Source organism: Budorcas taxicolor, chromosome 11 (genome assembly GCF_023091745.1).
Source record: "Budorcas taxicolor isolate Tak-1 chromosome 11, Takin1.1, whole genome shotgun sequence".
NCBI classification, from domain to species: domain Eukaryota; kingdom Metazoa; phylum Chordata; class Mammalia; order Artiodactyla; family Bovidae; genus Budorcas; species Budorcas taxicolor.
Genome location: NC_068920.1, coordinates 153904106 through 153921314, shown reverse-complemented (window position 1 = coordinate 153921314; position 17209 = coordinate 153904106). Strand labels below are relative to the sequence as shown.

At 40.4% G+C, this 17209-nt stretch overlaps 1 protein-coding gene across 3 annotated transcripts in view; it reads left to right on the top strand.

Moving 5' to 3' along the window:
* Nucleotides 1-17209, top strand: part of DENND1A (DENN domain containing 1A) — a 540190-nt gene that overhangs the window by 348560 nt on the left and 174421 nt on the right. For all 3 annotated transcript variants that reach the window (XM_052647633.1, XM_052647632.1, XM_052647635.1), the window contains exon 12: nt 5812-5913. In XM_052647633.1, the coding sequence (XP_052503593.1) occupies nt 5812-5913 (102 nt within the window). The remainder of the gene's footprint in view (nt 1-5811; nt 5914-17209) is intronic.

Here is a 17209-nt window from a genome sequence, read left to right as displayed (position 1 = left end):
AATATCAGGGGCATTGGACTCTATATTTATCCTAAGAGGGTATGAGTGGAAAAAAAGTTTTAAAAATCCTAGGCTAGACAAAAAAAAGGAGACCAGGAGCCAAACACAGCTGCAAATCAGAATGTACACTGTTGGTGGCTTGGGGCAGAATTACCTTTTCATGTGGCGTTTGGTTACCATCATTCAAATGTTGTTATTTTTCATGGTCTATTGTGGTTTTATTCTATATTCTGGACATAGCATTAATGTGTTGATCAACTCATTGTGTTATAACTTATGCACAACAAACGACCCATTTAAAGTGTACAATTCAATGAATTCTGAGTTTTATATACTACCAATAAAGATATAGAATATTTTCATCACCCTCAAAAGACCATTTAATTTACATTTTATTTTGTCTTGAGCTTCTCATGTGCCTGTCATTAGTCTAAGTGCTTTAGAAATGTTAGCCCATTTGATCCTCATCACAAGTGTGAGATGTAGGCACTGTTTATAGAGGAGAAAACTGAGGTGCAGAGAGGTGAAGTGAAATGTGCAAGTTTACACAGCTGGCAAGTGGTGGCGCTAAATGAGAGCTCAGACACGCTGGCTTCCGGATCCCATGCTCTTCGTGTCTAGACTCTGCTGCCTCTCCTTCATTCATGTCTTCATTCAGAAACTGCCTGCTGTGGGCCAGATACTGGGGTAGCAGCCGAAAGTTCAGAGATCTGTTTTGGTGGCCCCCAGAAGCCCACACACCAGAGAAGGGATCAAACGCCTGGATTAATACTCTAGATGGATGTATTATTCTGGTTGTGGGAGTAAACCATAGGCTCACATGAGGAAAGGCAAACTGACTGCTCCCTCAAGCCCTCTGGGGTAAGGTTAGCCAGGCTTTGCTGAGGCTCCAAGAACCAAGAGGAAGAGGTGACAGGCAGGCAGGAGAGCCACTGTTGGCTGAATTCCCCTGTGGACATCCTGGGAATCTTGCTAACTCTATGTACATTTGCTCATCTAATCCTCACGAGAACTCTGTGAGGTGGGTACTACCATGATCCTCATCTAAAACCTGGAGAATTTATAAGGCTGAATCTGTATCTGCTCAGCTGCCCCTGACCACCTCACATACTGTGATTTTTTTTCCCTCTTTCTTGTCCTGAAAGAAAGAGGTCAGATTTCTGTGACAAAGCATAAAGGGAAAGACATTTTTGATTAACAGTGTTTATGGGAAGATGCCATTTTTGTGTGTTTCTCTGTGCAAGAAATGCCATTTGGAAAGCCGGTGTGCATGTCAGTATCTTTTTTTTTTTTTCATTCTGAGAAAAAGCCTATAGAGTCTGGTGGGGGGAGGGTTTGCAGCTGGCAGGAGCTTTGGCATATGTTGTAACTAAAAAGAGAGGGAATGTGTTGGTGGGACGAGCTACCGGAGAGCTGTCTCGGTGTGCTGTGGTACTAGTAAGTGTTTTAATTGGGTAGGGTTTTTGGAGGACTATTTTGACATCTGCTCGTGTCTTTGCTGATTTTTCTTCACTTAGAGTAGGAAACACAAGCTGTGGATAAAATGACTTTAAAATAATTGGAAGTAAAGATATATCTCTCAAAGTCGAATTTGAGAGGGACACTCTTTAAGAAGTGGAAAGGAAATTCCACTTCGAGGAATCCATCCTAAAGCATAGGCTTCATGCCTACAGATTTCTTAACAATATTTATAATATTTTCTTAAAAACTGGAAATAGTCAATAAGGGGGCTTGATTGGGTTTGTTTCTAGAAGTGGAACATTTTGTAGCAATTAGCAATGATCTTCACAAAGCTTTTAATGAAGTAAAATATAGCTTATGTTGTAATAAATGAGAAAATCAGAAAGAAACATTATGAATTGCTTCAACTGTGTTTTTAAAAGGAGATATTGGGACAGAGAGTTATGGAAGGAAATACACCGAAATGTTATCCCCAAGGGGAGGGTTAGGGTAACCACAGTTTTCTTCTTTGAACTTCTTTGTCTTTCCAATTTTTTTTAAACATATGTATTTTTTTTCACTTTTTATTTTATATTGGGGTGTAGGTGCTTAACAGTGTTGTGATAGTTGCAGGTGAATAGCAAAGGGACTCAGCCATATATATACATTTTACATACATAATTTTTATGATACAAAAGACAAGGGTCCTTTTGCATAAGAGGAAGCAAGCCCTGAGAGTGTTGGTGTAGCTGCATGCCCTATGTAGATACTTGTTCTAAAGTCTGAGCAGCTGATTTGAGGACGTCTTCAGAAAGAGTCATTCTGAGTTTAAAAGTCAGCTCTGTCGCTCCTTATCTGTGTGATTTGGACCAGTTTCTTTGACCTCTCTGAGCCTCCTCCTTTGATATCGCCCTCATAGCATGGTCAGGGTTAAAGGCAGGCATACAGTAATGGCCCAGTTTCCTTCTCCATCAGCACTACCCACCCCACCCCCCAGCTTAAGAGGTTTTGTGGGTTTTGTTTTATTTTTTGCCTTTTTTCCTCTTGTTTCCTTGAACCTTTCAAGGATAGGGCACCATCCGGCCAAGCTGGCCTCCGATTCTTTCCTTGGGAACATGAGCTTCAGGAAGGCCCTTGAGTCCACGCCAGCCCCTTTGGAAGAGGCCTTGCCACCAGGAGGGCAGCATTGTCCTATGAGAGGAAACTGTGCCGACCCAGCTCCTCCTGGAGCCTGGTGCGCAAGCATTTTGGTTACTAAGGGGACCCTGGCCTGCTAAGTCAGAAAAAAGGGCCAGGTTTTTTCCTTTTCTTCAGCCTACTGCCATTGTTCAAAAAGTAAACACTCCACACAGCTTAAGCAGCAAGTCCTCCAGCCAGGAGTGGGAAGAAATCAAAAGCCTGCTCCAGCCCAGCCATGGAGAGCCTACAAGGGCTGGTCTGTGCTGGGGGGCCCCACTGGGAATGCAGAAACAACACCCGATCCTGGTCCAGTATCAACAGCCTTGTCTCTGGGTCTTTCAGCACAGCCTTCTCTCCAGTGGCCAGGCCTCTTGCCCCCATCTGTTTGGGGCTCTCTGGAGCTCTTTGGAAGTCAGATGAGGCAAAATTAGTGATTGTGGGGTGCAGCAGCCTGGAGTCCCTGGCTAAGTTCTGGAGCCCCCCATGACTCCCTTCTCCCTTTCTGTGTCCAGTGCCAGGGTCTCTGCCTTTGAAGTGAGAGCCCAGCAGTTACCAGAAGGGACCAGAGGATTTTTGCCCTTAGGTCATTGCCACTATCGTTTCCAAACTGGGGTCGTGGCTGATGTGTATATTATAATAGCAATAATAAAAGCTACTATAAGGCTACTGTGTGCCCAGTGCTATGCGTACACCACCTCCAGTCCTCACAGCAGTCCACAAGGAAGAGGGCTAAGAGGGATAGTCACAGTTACCTTCTTGATTTTACAGATGAAGGGGCCAATTAGTAACCATATAACCTCGAGCAAGCCCCTTCACCTCTCTAAGACTCAAGTTTCTCATCTATAAAATGGTGACCCCTCATCTCTAGCTACTGCCGAGAATGAAAGAATCTGTGTGCAAGTGCTTTGTGAGCTCTAAAATGTGATGTAAGTGAAAAAGGTTCTGATTGAGGCTGTTTTTGTCACTCCCTGCTTGTGCACTGCTAAGTATTTAACCTGTTAGATTGCAAAGTAAGGCAGCTAAGGAGCTCCAGACAGTTCCTCATGAGTCTTAATGTTCTCAACTGTAAAATGGGATTGTGCTTTGTAAAATACTAGTTATCAATGCTGTTTGCTGCTAGCTTTTTACCCTGTGAATAAAGCAGTCAGTTAATATGAGCTTTGGGGTTTGGAGGAAAAATAAACCTCTAAGTAGGCAATCTTGTCCCTCCCCTGTGGCTCTCCACCCATAGGAAGCATTTAGTAAATGTATGAAGTGATTGATAGGTTTGTGGACTAGCCCCTGGAGAAGTCAACAGCAGAAGAAATTTGAGGCTGCTGGTCTTGTTGAGTGGAAGAGTTCTAGGACCCTGCCCTCCGGGAGTATTGTTTCAGCCCTAGGAGGCTTCTGACCAGCATGGCTCCATCCTCCTGCTGACAAAAATCTCAAAATGTTTACTTAGGTACCAAAGTCTGTCCTCGAGGCTGGGATCTGAGGCAACAAACATCAACCAATATTAATGAGCACTTACCAAGTGCCAATCATTTTGTTGAGTGCTGGTTATTATGCAGTGCTGAACCAAACTGATGAGCCCCTGAGGGAACCCACACCCCAACAGGGGGAGGCAGCCAGGCCAAGGGGTGCTAGGGCTCAGAGCAACAAGGATGACAGAATTTGGTTTCTCTGGGGGTGTCTGAGAACAAGGAGGCTAAAGTGAGGGGCAAGGGCACAGGCTGTGTAGGTGGCCACTGCTGCGTTACCTCTGCCACTCACCTCACCTCCCTGAACCTCATTTTCCTCAAGTTACCTAAAATGAAGATAATAGGGTACACTTTGCAGGGATTGATTAAAAAATTAGTAAAGCATAGAACATGTGCTAGTAAGCATCTATTACACTGTAATTGTTGTCCTTTTCCAGGGCATTAGCAAACATAGGCTTTAGCCACCGTTGGGACATCCAGCTCCATCACTAACCCATACAGTGCTCTTGGACGAATTAGGAAAGGGCATCTCCTCTCTCCCTCCACCAGCACCTACCCCCACCTTCAACTGATGCCTGTCTTCAAGCTCGTGGGTTGGCAGATCTCATCCTCAGCTTGGCTAGCTGGACTTGCTGGGCAATGCACACCTGCACAGTCATACCCAGTAGCGCAGAGGTTGGCTAATGATGAAACTGACCCCTTCTACATAGGGTGACCACATAGCCCACCTAATGCTGCTGCCCTGGTATAATATACTCTTTCATATCCACAAGTGTCCCAGTTTGGACCACAAATTACAGGGTCTTCCTGCTTAATCAGGACAAAATGAAAGTTCCAGACTCTAAAGAAATGAGCTTTGATATATAATGGGGTAAGAAGATTGAAGGAGATTGGCAGTAGGAAGTAGGCAAGGGGAAGCAGAGGGGGATTCTAGCAGTGGGTAAATAATGTGATTGAAAACTAGCTTACTCATAGGCTTATACTTCTACAAACCATGGAGAGTTACTGCCGGCTGGTGGGCTCTTGGTTTCTCCAGACCGTCCCTTCATCCTCTCACCAAATATGAACACCTGGTAGGCACAAGCCTCCGTTACCCTTCCTGTTATTATACCAGTAGAATAATGGGTTATGGCCAGAACCTGAGAGCCATGATTCACTGGATTCCTATGGAAAATGGAACCAAATTGAAAGTATGACCTTTCTACTTAATGTTTAAGAGAAATGTTAATATGTTAACACTAGGTTGTACAACGTATTCCATACCCAAGAATGCCAAGATCTGAGAGAGATGGACAAGTAATCTTTGGTAAATGAGAAGAGATGGATGGAATGAGACTATGATAAGAGCTAACTGTATATCTGAGTTCCTGGAGCCAGAGCTTTAGACTTCAGCTTCTTCTTTTTTATTTTAACTTGAAAATATAGGAAAAAAAAATAATGTTGGGGTGTAAAGATCTCTCCCCCTAGTTGTGTGACCCAGGGCATTTAACTTAGTCTCTGAAACCCCTTTCACTCCTGGGGGTTGGGGATAACCATACAAACTCACAGAGTTTTTGTGATAGTTAGATGGCCTCACATGTTAACTGCTTGGCATTGCGCCTGCCACAGAGTACACTTTGTCAGATGGCACTTTTCCTCCTCACTCCCCTTTCCCTGAGGAAGCCAGGGAAATGTCTGTGTCTTCGTGGCACTTGAATGATTTTCTCTTCTGGATTTTTTCTTTTACTTGCAGAAAGTCAGAAACATGGCCCTGGATGATGTCGTGATCCTGAATGTGGACACCAACACCCTGGAAACCCCCTTTGATGACCTCCAGAGCCTCCCAAATGATGTGGTGGGTAATGAGCTCTTGAGTTCTGACTCCTGGGAGCTCCACATATTCATGTGGCCGTGAACATGCCTTTGGGGAGGAGAAGGGGTAGAGACCGCTGCGGTTTTCCTGTGGCCTATGAACCACAGTTGGTTTCTGTTATGACCCCTGGGACCTTTGTCTCAGTTAGGGAAGTTGGGAGGTGGTTCACTTTTTTAGTTTTGTATTGCTCTCATAACCCTCACCTGAAGTGACCCTAGGGTCTAGACAGCCTCTCTTCCAGGTGAGTCAGGGGGTCTTGCCATCCCCATTGCCACTGCCGTGTCCAGAGAACAGAACAACCTCCTCAAGTAACCCCACCAAAGGCAGACAGAAGGGCTTCAGTGTGAGCAATCTGGGGCCCTTCAAGCCTACACTTTTCCCTTGTGCCATCGTCAAATCCAGCCATTTCCCATGTGGTAGAGTATCTGCTGCCGGTGTTCTGAATGTGGCTTCACGTGCCCTAAATCTATTTTTTTCCTAGTTACCTCAGGACTAGACAGAAGGTGGGCCTATTTAGGGGAAAGCACCTGGCTGCTGCATTTGCCACACTGACACCTGACCATGCACCCGTCTCGCATCGCCACTCAGAGCTGCCTTGCGGGTGGCTATTCGAAGTAGACCCAGTCTCCCCCATCATCCATACAAAGGAGGAGGATTGGGGTCCCTCAGAAGTGCAGGCCTAATGTTTGTGGTTTAGGTCCATGACTCTGCTTGAGAGAAAGTGTACAAAGTCACACTGGCTTCCAGACTGGAAGGGGTGGGTGCTCCTAACCGCGTGCACCATGCAGGTCTGGGTTCACGTGGTGGCTGGTGGGCACTGCCCTGCATCCCTGCCAGGAGTCCCAGTGGTCTGGGAGGGGTTGCTGCTTGTTGATGAATGGTTGGCAGCAGGGTTCAGACTCCTCTGCTGTTAACTCGCTGCGAGGTTTTGGGGGGTCATTTGTAAGGATGAGTTCCTTGCACCATAGTTGAACAGGGGTACAATTCACTGACTTCTACATGCTAAACACTCGTCATTGACCTTCCATTTATGTGTCACACCTCTTGGAAAGTATTTGTCTTATCCTTACTTTACCCGCAGAGCTAAAAAGAAGGGGAGCCATAGAAGTGAACCCAGCTCTGTCACTTCAGAGCCACTGGCCCCAGCGCCCCTCTAGGTGCCCTCTGTATCTGGGGTCTCATTCAGTTGGCATCCTAGCTCCATGGAGTAGGTGAGGAAGAAAAGATGCTCGAGGGGCACATGTCTTGCCACCAACCGTAAGGCTGGTGAGGGCAGAGCTGTGGTTGGAGCCTAGTATGGATGACGCCCAGCCCATGCTGCCGCCACTTTGTGTGTGTGGCCCCCTGAGGCAGAGAGAGATGACCCCATAGGAAAAATGAAAATGCCAGCCCTGTGAGGTTTGCTGTTGATCAGGACAGGGTATGTGGTTGGTGTCTTTGGACTTCTTGGCTGTAATTTGAGTTCTTTTGATCCAAGGAATTTGAGGTTTCTATTCCGCTTCCCTTTCAGTGGAAAAGTTCTCTTTTTAAGTCATGGATGTCTTAAGTATGGACCTTGTAGTTACTGAGCAAATGTAGAACGTAAACCTGGGGTATCTGAGGTACAAGGAATGGCTGAGAGCCCCAGGCAGCTGGGGATGAGTGACTGATGGCTCAGAAACCATGGAGTGGACCAACTGTCCCTCAGGCAGTGCTCTGACCCGGTGCTGCACTTCGAATAGCAAAGACAAAGCAGATCTAGTCCTTTCCTTCAAAGAGCATATTCCACTAGGGGAAACAAACATGTAAATTACATATGTCTTAAGGTATAGCATATTAGAGGCTAAAAGAAAATAAGAATCAGACACAGAATTGCCCAGGGGGAGGGTAACAGACACCTCCTGAAGATGCCACATTCCAAGATGCCTTTTAAATGATCAGGGAACCAAATCTTTGGTTCCTGATCAAAAGAACAACTGTGAGCAAGTCGTTTTCTCTTGCTGAGCTTCAGTTTCCCATCCTTAAAAGAGGAGTACTAGGTCTATCATTAGATTGTCGTGGCAAGTAAATGAGATTGTGGTGTTCATCAGATGCTTGGCACCATGTTCACATCTTGTCAGTGTATGATAAATGGTACCTGCATTTGTCTTTAATAAGATCACTGTCAATAAGTATAGGCGGAGTTGGTTGGTTCCCTTCTTATCCTAACAGTTCTCAGCCTGCATGAAAAGGACCTCCCATTTACAAGGTGGTTTGTGAAGGGTCCTACAGCAGTGGTTTCCAGAATGGGGCTCTAGACTCATCAAAGACTCCAATATAGTCATGAGTGATCCGTACAGTAGTTACTGTGATTTGGTGGGATTCATAGATCTGGTTCCTAGATTTTATTTTTTTTTTTTAATGAGAAAACGAGTTTTATTGTTTTTAAAGCTCTTTGTAGTGGATGTCGATGGTCACCTGCCATACTTGTTCCAGCCAACAGAGTTTAGCCATCAGCATACAAAGCCACTGGGGTGACTGTGCTTTGCCACTGGTACTGATAACTTCTTGTTTCAGTTCACCTGCAATGACCTTGCCCTCCAAGCCTCAGATCTGGATGCTGGGCCTGTGGCAGCAGAGCCAGTAGCAGTTGGGACTGAAGCACTGGGCACTCAACCATCTAGTGTTGAAAGGTGCTTGCCCTCCTTGAGGCTCTGTGAGCTGTCAAGTCCTTGAGAGGGAGAAATCTCATCCAGCACACCTTTGTCCTCTGCGCATGGTACAGAACTGTGTCCTTTCAATGATTCAGTACGTCCAGTTGACCTAATCATCTCCCCTTTGGTCAAAGCTGCTTGTTTACTGCAGCTGGCAGATTGTGCTTCTTAAAGTTTCTCAAATTGTCTTCGCCATCCATCCCAAACACCACCTAATCCAAGCTCTTATTCCTCTCCCACACTGTTTGCAGCAGCCTCGGAACTGGTTCTTCAGATGCCAACCCTTCTTACTCTTGTACCAGAGAGCCCTTTCTAAAACATAAATTTAACTTTATTTCCTCCAACTGAAAACCATTTCATCAATGAACACAATTTTAAGAACAAAAAACAACTTTTGAAAACAAAAATAATCCTTCTATAACTTCCCAGTTCCTATAGATTTGAGAGGCAAGTTTCTTTTGTTGGTTTTGGAATAAGATAGACCTTTGTTTAGATTCTGGCTTCTTCACTTACTTATCATATGATCTTGGACAAAATTATGTAAGCTCTCTGAGGCTTAGTTTCCTTATAAGGTGTTTGTGAGAATTAAATGTAATGAACATAATATGTATGAAGTTCTGTAGGTGGAGTCAGCGATGATGAATTATGGATGTGAATGATGGTCACCATGGTATGCAAGGCCCTCCTTTTTGATAGGATCCTCCCATTTTTTCCCCCATAACTTTAGCTCTTTCCTCTCCCTACTTCAAACCCTATGTTATAGGTGTTTGGAATTAATAATTCTCCCAAGTTTACATGTTGTTTCATTACTGTATACTTTGCATACAGTATATGCAAAGTATTCTTTTGTCCCAAATGTTCTATTCCATCTGTCCGTCTCTATTCATTTTATAAGACTTAGGCTAAATGTAAGGTTGTAAAAACCTTCTCTGAGCTCTCTGAGTAGATTTGACTGTACCTTTCTCTTTGTTCTCAGAAGCCCATGTATTACTTACAAAATTACACTTACCAGCCAGCAATATACATTTCTGGGTTTCCCTTTTAATTGTGAGTTCTTTGAGGGCAGGAATCAAGTTTTATTCGTCTTTGTTTCTGAGGGATGTAGCAGCCATTGAATAGATAGATGGAAGGATGGAAGGGACATATGGATTGGGTTATTTTGGTAGATGAAATCTTGCAAAACATGGCATCCATGCTGGAAATTTTATTAAAAGAGGCCTTTGTTCTGCTTCTAGCCACAATGGAATAATTGGAACTGAATTTCTCCTCCCTCCATTTACAAATAAAACTCTGGGCAAATATGAAAACAACTGTTTTCACATATTGGACAGCAGGCAGTGCAGGAATATAATCCCTGAGAGAAAGGAAGCAATTGAGATGAAGCCTCTGGTCCTCGTGGCTTTCTGCCTTGAAGCATTTTCTAGATTCTGTTGCTAGAGGGGACTCCCCAGTGAAGCACAACAGTCTTGCTGAATCAAGGGGTTAGACATCTGAGTTTGAGGGGGAGGTGGTTTAAATTTGTGGGTCGGAGTACCAGATACAAGGGAGCTACTCAGCAAAAATATCTAAACTGAGTCCTCTTGAGTCATCTGCTGTAGACAGATCTGCCCATGTGTAAAGGGGAGCTTCCACAGAGTAGGAGTCATTCACGCTCTAGCCAGCCAAAGTAAGGAGAGCTTGTTGATCACTCAGGCAATCATTAGAGACCCCAGAGGCCATGTCCTGGTGGAGTAGTCTAAATTAGCTCTAGAATAAAGGTAATTTTAGCCCTGCCCTCATATAGCTTAAAAATCAAGCCTTGAGGAGCATAAGACAGGGCTTGAGTGATGCTGGTAATGTGCTGGGTTTTGATCTGAGTGCCAGGTACATGACCAAGAATTTATCAAGCAGGACATGAGTGATATGTGTACTTTTGTCTATGTATGTATGTTAAACTTCAGTAAAAAGTTTTAAATAAAACCATTTCTTTTTAAAACTTATCAGGATCAACCTGATATACAGGAAAATGAACCTGTCAAAACAAACTTCTACCCACTTTTAACAGAGACTAAAAATCTAACACCCAACAATGTAACATTCACAGTATCTAGCATCCTATCAAAAAATACTAGACATATTGAGAATCAGAAATGATGTAATCTATAACCAAGACAAAATATAGTTAATAGAAACAAACTAAAAAATGACAGATATGATGGAATTAGCAGATGAGAACCTTAAGGTAGACATTATAAAAGTTATAAAGTACGCTCATCAATTTAAAGAAAGACTTGAACTGAATTAGGAGAGAAATGGAAGATATAAAAAGAAAGAAAGGGAATATCTACAGCTGAAAAATATAATAACCTGGAATAAAATTTTCACTGATGGGATTAAAAGGATATTAGACACTCAAGCATAAGTGATCAATGAACTTGAAGACATAGCAATAAAAACTATCCATTATGAAGCATAGAAAGGTAAAGACTGAAAAAGCATGGAAAGGAAAAAGAACCTCGAGGAGCCATTAGTGTAATATCAAGAGGACTAACATATGTGTAATTAGAGAACTAGAAGGAGAAGAAGGAGGAGAGGGACAGAAAAAAATATTTAATGAGATTATGGGCATTCTTTTTTTTTTTCTATATTAATGAAAACAGTAAACTCAGAGTTTCAGGAAGCTCAATGAATCTTAAGCCTAATAGATTCAAACAAAACCACACAAAAGTGTATCATGATAACAAGTGATACAAAGAAAAGTTTAACATTAGCTAAAGAAAAAAGATACATTATATAAAAGAAAGAATTGATGACAGAAGACTTCTTGTGAGAAACAGCATGAACCAGAAGAGAATGGAATGATACTTCTGAAGTAACGAAGAAAATGTTTGTCAACCACAAAGTCTATATCCAGTGAAAATATCCGTCTAAAATAAAGGCAAAATTTAAAACTTCTTCAGACAAATAAAAGTGAGAGAAGTCATTGTCAGCAGACCTGCACTGTAAGAAACGGTAAAGGAGGTTCTTCACATGGGAGAGTAATGATACCGTAGAGAAACTTGGACAGTGGGGAGTGAAGAGGACCAGAAGTAGTGAATATGTGAGTAAATGGAAGAGACTCTTCTCACTTTTAATTTCTATAAAAGATAATTGAATATTTAAAGTAAATAATATCTGTGTATTATGTGCTATACGTGAAAGTAAAATATATGAACTCAGTAGCATAAAGGACAGGTAGAGAATGGAATATACTGTGCTAAGGTTCTTAAATTCTATAGAAAGTAGTATAATATTATTTGAAAGTATACTATTAAAAATGTGTATTGTAAACCTTAGAGGACCCACTAAGGAAAAAAAATGAAACAGTGATATATAGCTAATAAGCCAATAATATGAAGATCCAAAAGATCTGGCGAGGGTCAGGGGTAGATAAAGGAACCAAACACAGATGGAGCAAATAGAAAAGTTAGCAAGATAATAGACTTATCCAACCTTACTGATAATTACATAAATGTGCATGGTCTAAATAATCCACTTATTGGAAGATATTAAATTACTCTTTAAAAGACTCAATTATATGCTATCTATGAGAATTCCACTGTAAATATAGAGTCAGATAGATGAAAAGTAAAATAGAAAACATATACCATACAAACACTAATAAAGAGAATTGGTAGGGGAGAAGAGACAAATCTCCCTTATAGAATATTTCTAAATAATATCTGTAGATACTATCCTGTTTAGAAGAAAGAGTTTAATCTCCATCTCCCCACCCCACCCCGACCCACAAGCACACACTTACTTACACATTTAAGTGTGGGCTGGACTTAGTGACTCACTTTCAAAAACTAAAATATGTGAAGGGAAAAAGAGAACTTTAGTGGAGAAATGGCAGAAACTACCTTAACCAAGTGATGTCATGTGAATATTGTGTAACTCTGATATGACGTGATGAAGAGGATAGGTCACCTTTGTGATATTCTTTCCAGAAACCCAGTCAAATCATGACAGAACCTTCAGATAAACTCAAATTGAGGGACCTTCTGTCAGGTACTTCTCAAAACTATCAAGGCCAGGGACTTGCCTGACAGTCTGGTGGTTAAGACTCTGTACTTCTGCTGCAGGTGGAACTAAAATCCCACATGCTGCACAGTTCAGAACAAAGTAAATAAATAAACTATCAAGGTCATAAAAACATAGGAAAGACTGGGGAGCTGTCACAGACCAGAGGAGACTAAAGGGGCATGACAATAAAATACAGTGTGGAATTCTGAATTGGATTCTAGGTTAGAAAAGACACACTCATGGAAAACCTGGTGAACTCACAACATGGTGTGGAGTTCAGTTAGTAATAATATACCAGTGTCAGTTTCTTAGTCTCGACATGGGCCATGGTAATGTGAGATATGGGAAACAGAAATTGGGCATGGGCAATCTCTCCATTATCACTGCAACTTTACTGTGAGAGGAAAAAAAGGAATTAAGGAAATATTAGGAACAACTTGATGCCTATAATTTTGAAAAATTCGATGAACAAATACATTGAAATACACAAGTTATATAAATGACTGAAGAAGGAATAGAAAATATGAAAATATTACTGTTTCTATTAAAGAAATTTGTAGTTAAAACTTTTCCCACAAAGAAAATTCCAGGCCCAGATAGCCTCACTGATTGATTCTATCATATCTTTAAGGATACATCTTGCACTAACATTTTCAGAAAACAGGAAAGGAACACCTTCCACCTTACTGTTTGAGGTCAGCATTACCCTGACATGAAAATCAAAGAAAAGAAAGCTATTGACCAAAATACCTAATAAATATAGATGTAAAAATCTTTAACAAAATATTAGCAAATTGAATGTAACAGTGTATGAAAAGGACAGTATATCATGATCAACTGTGTACAGACTGGTTAAATATTTGAAAATAAATCAGTGTAATTTATCATATCAACAGACTGAAAAAGGAAAGCGGTATCAAAACATAAACCACCCCCCCCCCAAAAAAAAGGATTTTAGGAAAAATTAAATATCTGTCCTTGATAAAAGCTCTTAGCAAACTTAAGTATCCTCATTGTGATAAAGAGCATGTAGGAAGAACTTACCACTAACATCATACTTAGTGGTGAAAGACAATGCTTTACACTTGAGAATGAGAACAAAAAAAGGGTGTCTGCCCATTTCTGTTCAAAATTGTACTGAGTTTCTAACCATTCACTAAGAAGAAGAAATAAAAGCACTGAAGATTAGAAAGAAGGGAAAAATTGTCTTTACTCAGACAGTATGATCGTGTATATGGAAAATCCTGAAGGGGGGAATCTCATAAATTTAGCAAAGGTACAGGATAAGGTTAGTGTACAAAACCAACTGTATTTCTATATAGTAGCAATGAGCAATTGAAAATGAAATATTTTAAAGTACCATTTAAAATAGCATACAAAACACAAAATACTTAGGAATAAATTTAACAAAATATGTGCAAGATTTGTATACTGAAAGCTATAAAACATTTCTGAGAAAATAATTTAAAAGACCTAAACAAATGGAAAGATATTCCACTTTTTGGACTGGAAGACTCAATATTTTTAAGATGTTAATTTTCCCTAAATTGATCTATAGATTCAATGTAATCCCAGCCCAAATTCCAGATGGCTTAAAAAAGAAAAAACAGCTAAAGCTGATTCTAAAATGTACATGAATATGCGAAAGATCTAGAATAGCCAAAACAATGTTGAAAAAGAACAAAGTTGTAGGACTTGAATTACCTACTTTTAAGACTTACAATAAAGTTATAGTGAATGTAGATCAACACTGTAGGTAAAAAGAGTTCAATAGAACAGAATAAATAGTTCAGAATTAGACCCAAACATAAGTGGTTTAATGATCTTCAATAAATATGCCAAAATAATTCAACTGAGAAAGGATAGTTTTCTTCAACAAATGCTACCGGAAGAACTGGATATCTATGTGGGAAAAAAATGAACATTGACTTTTACCTCATGCAAATATTAGCCCAAAATGGTTGTAGACCTAACCTTAGAGGCAAAAACTGTAAAATGAATAGAGAAAAATATAGGGGGAAATCTTCATCAACTTGAGGTAGGCAAAGTTTCCTTAGTCAAGACAAAACACACTTCATAAAAGAAGTCATAATTGAACCTCATAAAAAGTAAAAATTGATTCTATTCAAAAGTCACCATTTTAAGAACAAAGGGGCAAGCCACAGACTGAGAGAAAATACTCTTGATACTTATATCTGCAAAAGGACTTTTTCCCCGGAATAAAGAACCCTTAAACTGAATAAGACAACAGCGCAGTTAAAAAGTAAGCAAAAGACTTGCTTAACAATAAAAGATATTCAAATGGCCAATAAGCACAGGGAAAGATGCTCTGTGAGGGTGTTACTTAATATCACAAGGAAGGTACTGGTACGGCTAAAATAAAAAGTGCATTTCTTAAAAATGAGTATCTTAAACAATTGTTTACCATGTGACCAAGTAATTCCAATCTCAGGTATTCACCCAAGAAAATGAAAACTTACGTGCACACTAACACATGTATGTGAATGTATTTTAACCACTTTGTTCATAATCACCAAAAACTGGAAGCATTCCAAATGTCTGTCAACTGGTAGAGGACAGTGGTATGCCTGTAAAATGGAATGCTACTTGGCAATCAAAAGAAACTGAGTACCATCCAACAAAATGGGTGACTCTCACATTATGCCAAGTGAAATAATCCTTTTATTTAACATTTAGGAATAGGCAAAACTGTCAAGAGAGAAATCAAACTAGTGGTTGTCAGGAGCAGAGGGTAGGAGGAGGAGCTGAGTATAAAGGGGTACAAAGGAAATTTGGGGGATGATGAAACTGTTCTATATCTTGATTGTGTGGATGGTTATATGGCTATATATATCTTTCAAAATTCATAAAACTAGCCATTGAAAGTGGTAAGTTTTACTGTAAGTAAATCATGCCTGACTTTAAAAAAATGTTTTAAAGGCTGACAATAACAGCTCTTAGCAAAGATGTAGAACAACTGATCTGAAACTTTCATCACTGGTGGTGGGAGCATAAAATGGTACAATCCTTGGAAAGCAGTTTGGCAGTTTTCTCTGAAGTTAAATGTATACCAACAGTATAACCCAATCATTCCTTTCCTAGGTTTTTATCCATTATTTTATAAATGAACATGTATAATCCAAATAGATTTGTACATGAGTGTTTATAGCAACTTTATTCATGGTAAAGAGTACCTGGTAATATCCCTAATGTCCATCAGCTACTAGATGGATAAACAGTGTTTTATCCCTATTTTTCACTGCATGAGTCATTATTCATTATAACATACTTGTGATACACAAAGCAATGTGGATAAATCTTGAGTATATTACACTGAGGGAAAAAAGCCATACATATGAGAATATACTATATGATTTCCTGTGTATAAAATCTAAAAGAGATAAAACTAGTCTATAGTGGGTGAAAGCAGGCCAGCAGTTACCCTGGCCTGGGATGGAGAATGCAGGAACTGATTGAAAGGGCACCAAAGAGCATTTTGAGGTGAAGGGAATGTTCTGTTTTTTGATTGTGGTGATGGTTACACAGATGTATATATTTGTCAAAACTCATTGAATTGTACTTTTTAAATGTATGCATTCTACTGTATATTAGTTATGACTTGATACAGTCAATTTTAAAAAGGAAGAGGACTTAGAAATTAATTTTTTTTTAAAGTTCTAACATTGAGTAGCTTTCAGAACAGCTCTGCTGATTTTCACATGATTTATGAACGTGGATCAGGGGTAACTTTGGAGACAGGATGGCTTTGGCTTTCTACTAGTTACCTAGACAATTTAGTCTTAAATTTTTTAATCCTATCTCAGTTAGTTTTTTGTACCTTTAAAAAAAAAAAAAGGAATTTGGCAAGGTTAACACTGTTGAACTGTGGTGGGATCATGGAACTTGCAGATGTATTGCTTTCACTGACAATATTGTATTCTTCCCTAGCTGTGGATTTGGGGGAAGGAATATGGCAAGAATAGTCCATCTTTTATTGATGTCAAGGCCCATTTATAGACTTCACGTTCATCTCAAGCCCATGTGGATGCTGAGAACAGAAACATCATGTCCCTCCCTCTACAGCCATTTAACTAAACACTCTTCATGTTTCCCTCTTAAAATTTAAAGAGCACCTCTTGTGTTCCTTCAAGAGTGTTAAGTGTTGCTGTTTAGCCAATGGATAGTTTGTAGGGCTTTTAAAAAGCTTGGTATAAGAGAGCTCAAACTCTTCCAGGCTTCCAGTGATGTGGACATACCACACTTTATCACTGATTTCCCAGACCTCAGTCAGGGCCATTTCGTATATTCTTTGGCCCGAAACCCACAGGCTTTTCTGTGTGCATGAGTATATGAAGACCCTTGCCATCTGATGCACTCTCCTTTCTTTTACTTCATGCTTTCTATAACCTGACTGATGCTCTTCTAAATCAGGCTTTCGTGTGTGATGATATATGTAATAGGACATTAAAGTACGTATTCCCTTTTGACTGTATGTATTCTACTTTCAAGATTTTTTTCTGACAGATACTTCTAAATGGAGAAAGCCACCTTACCAAATAACA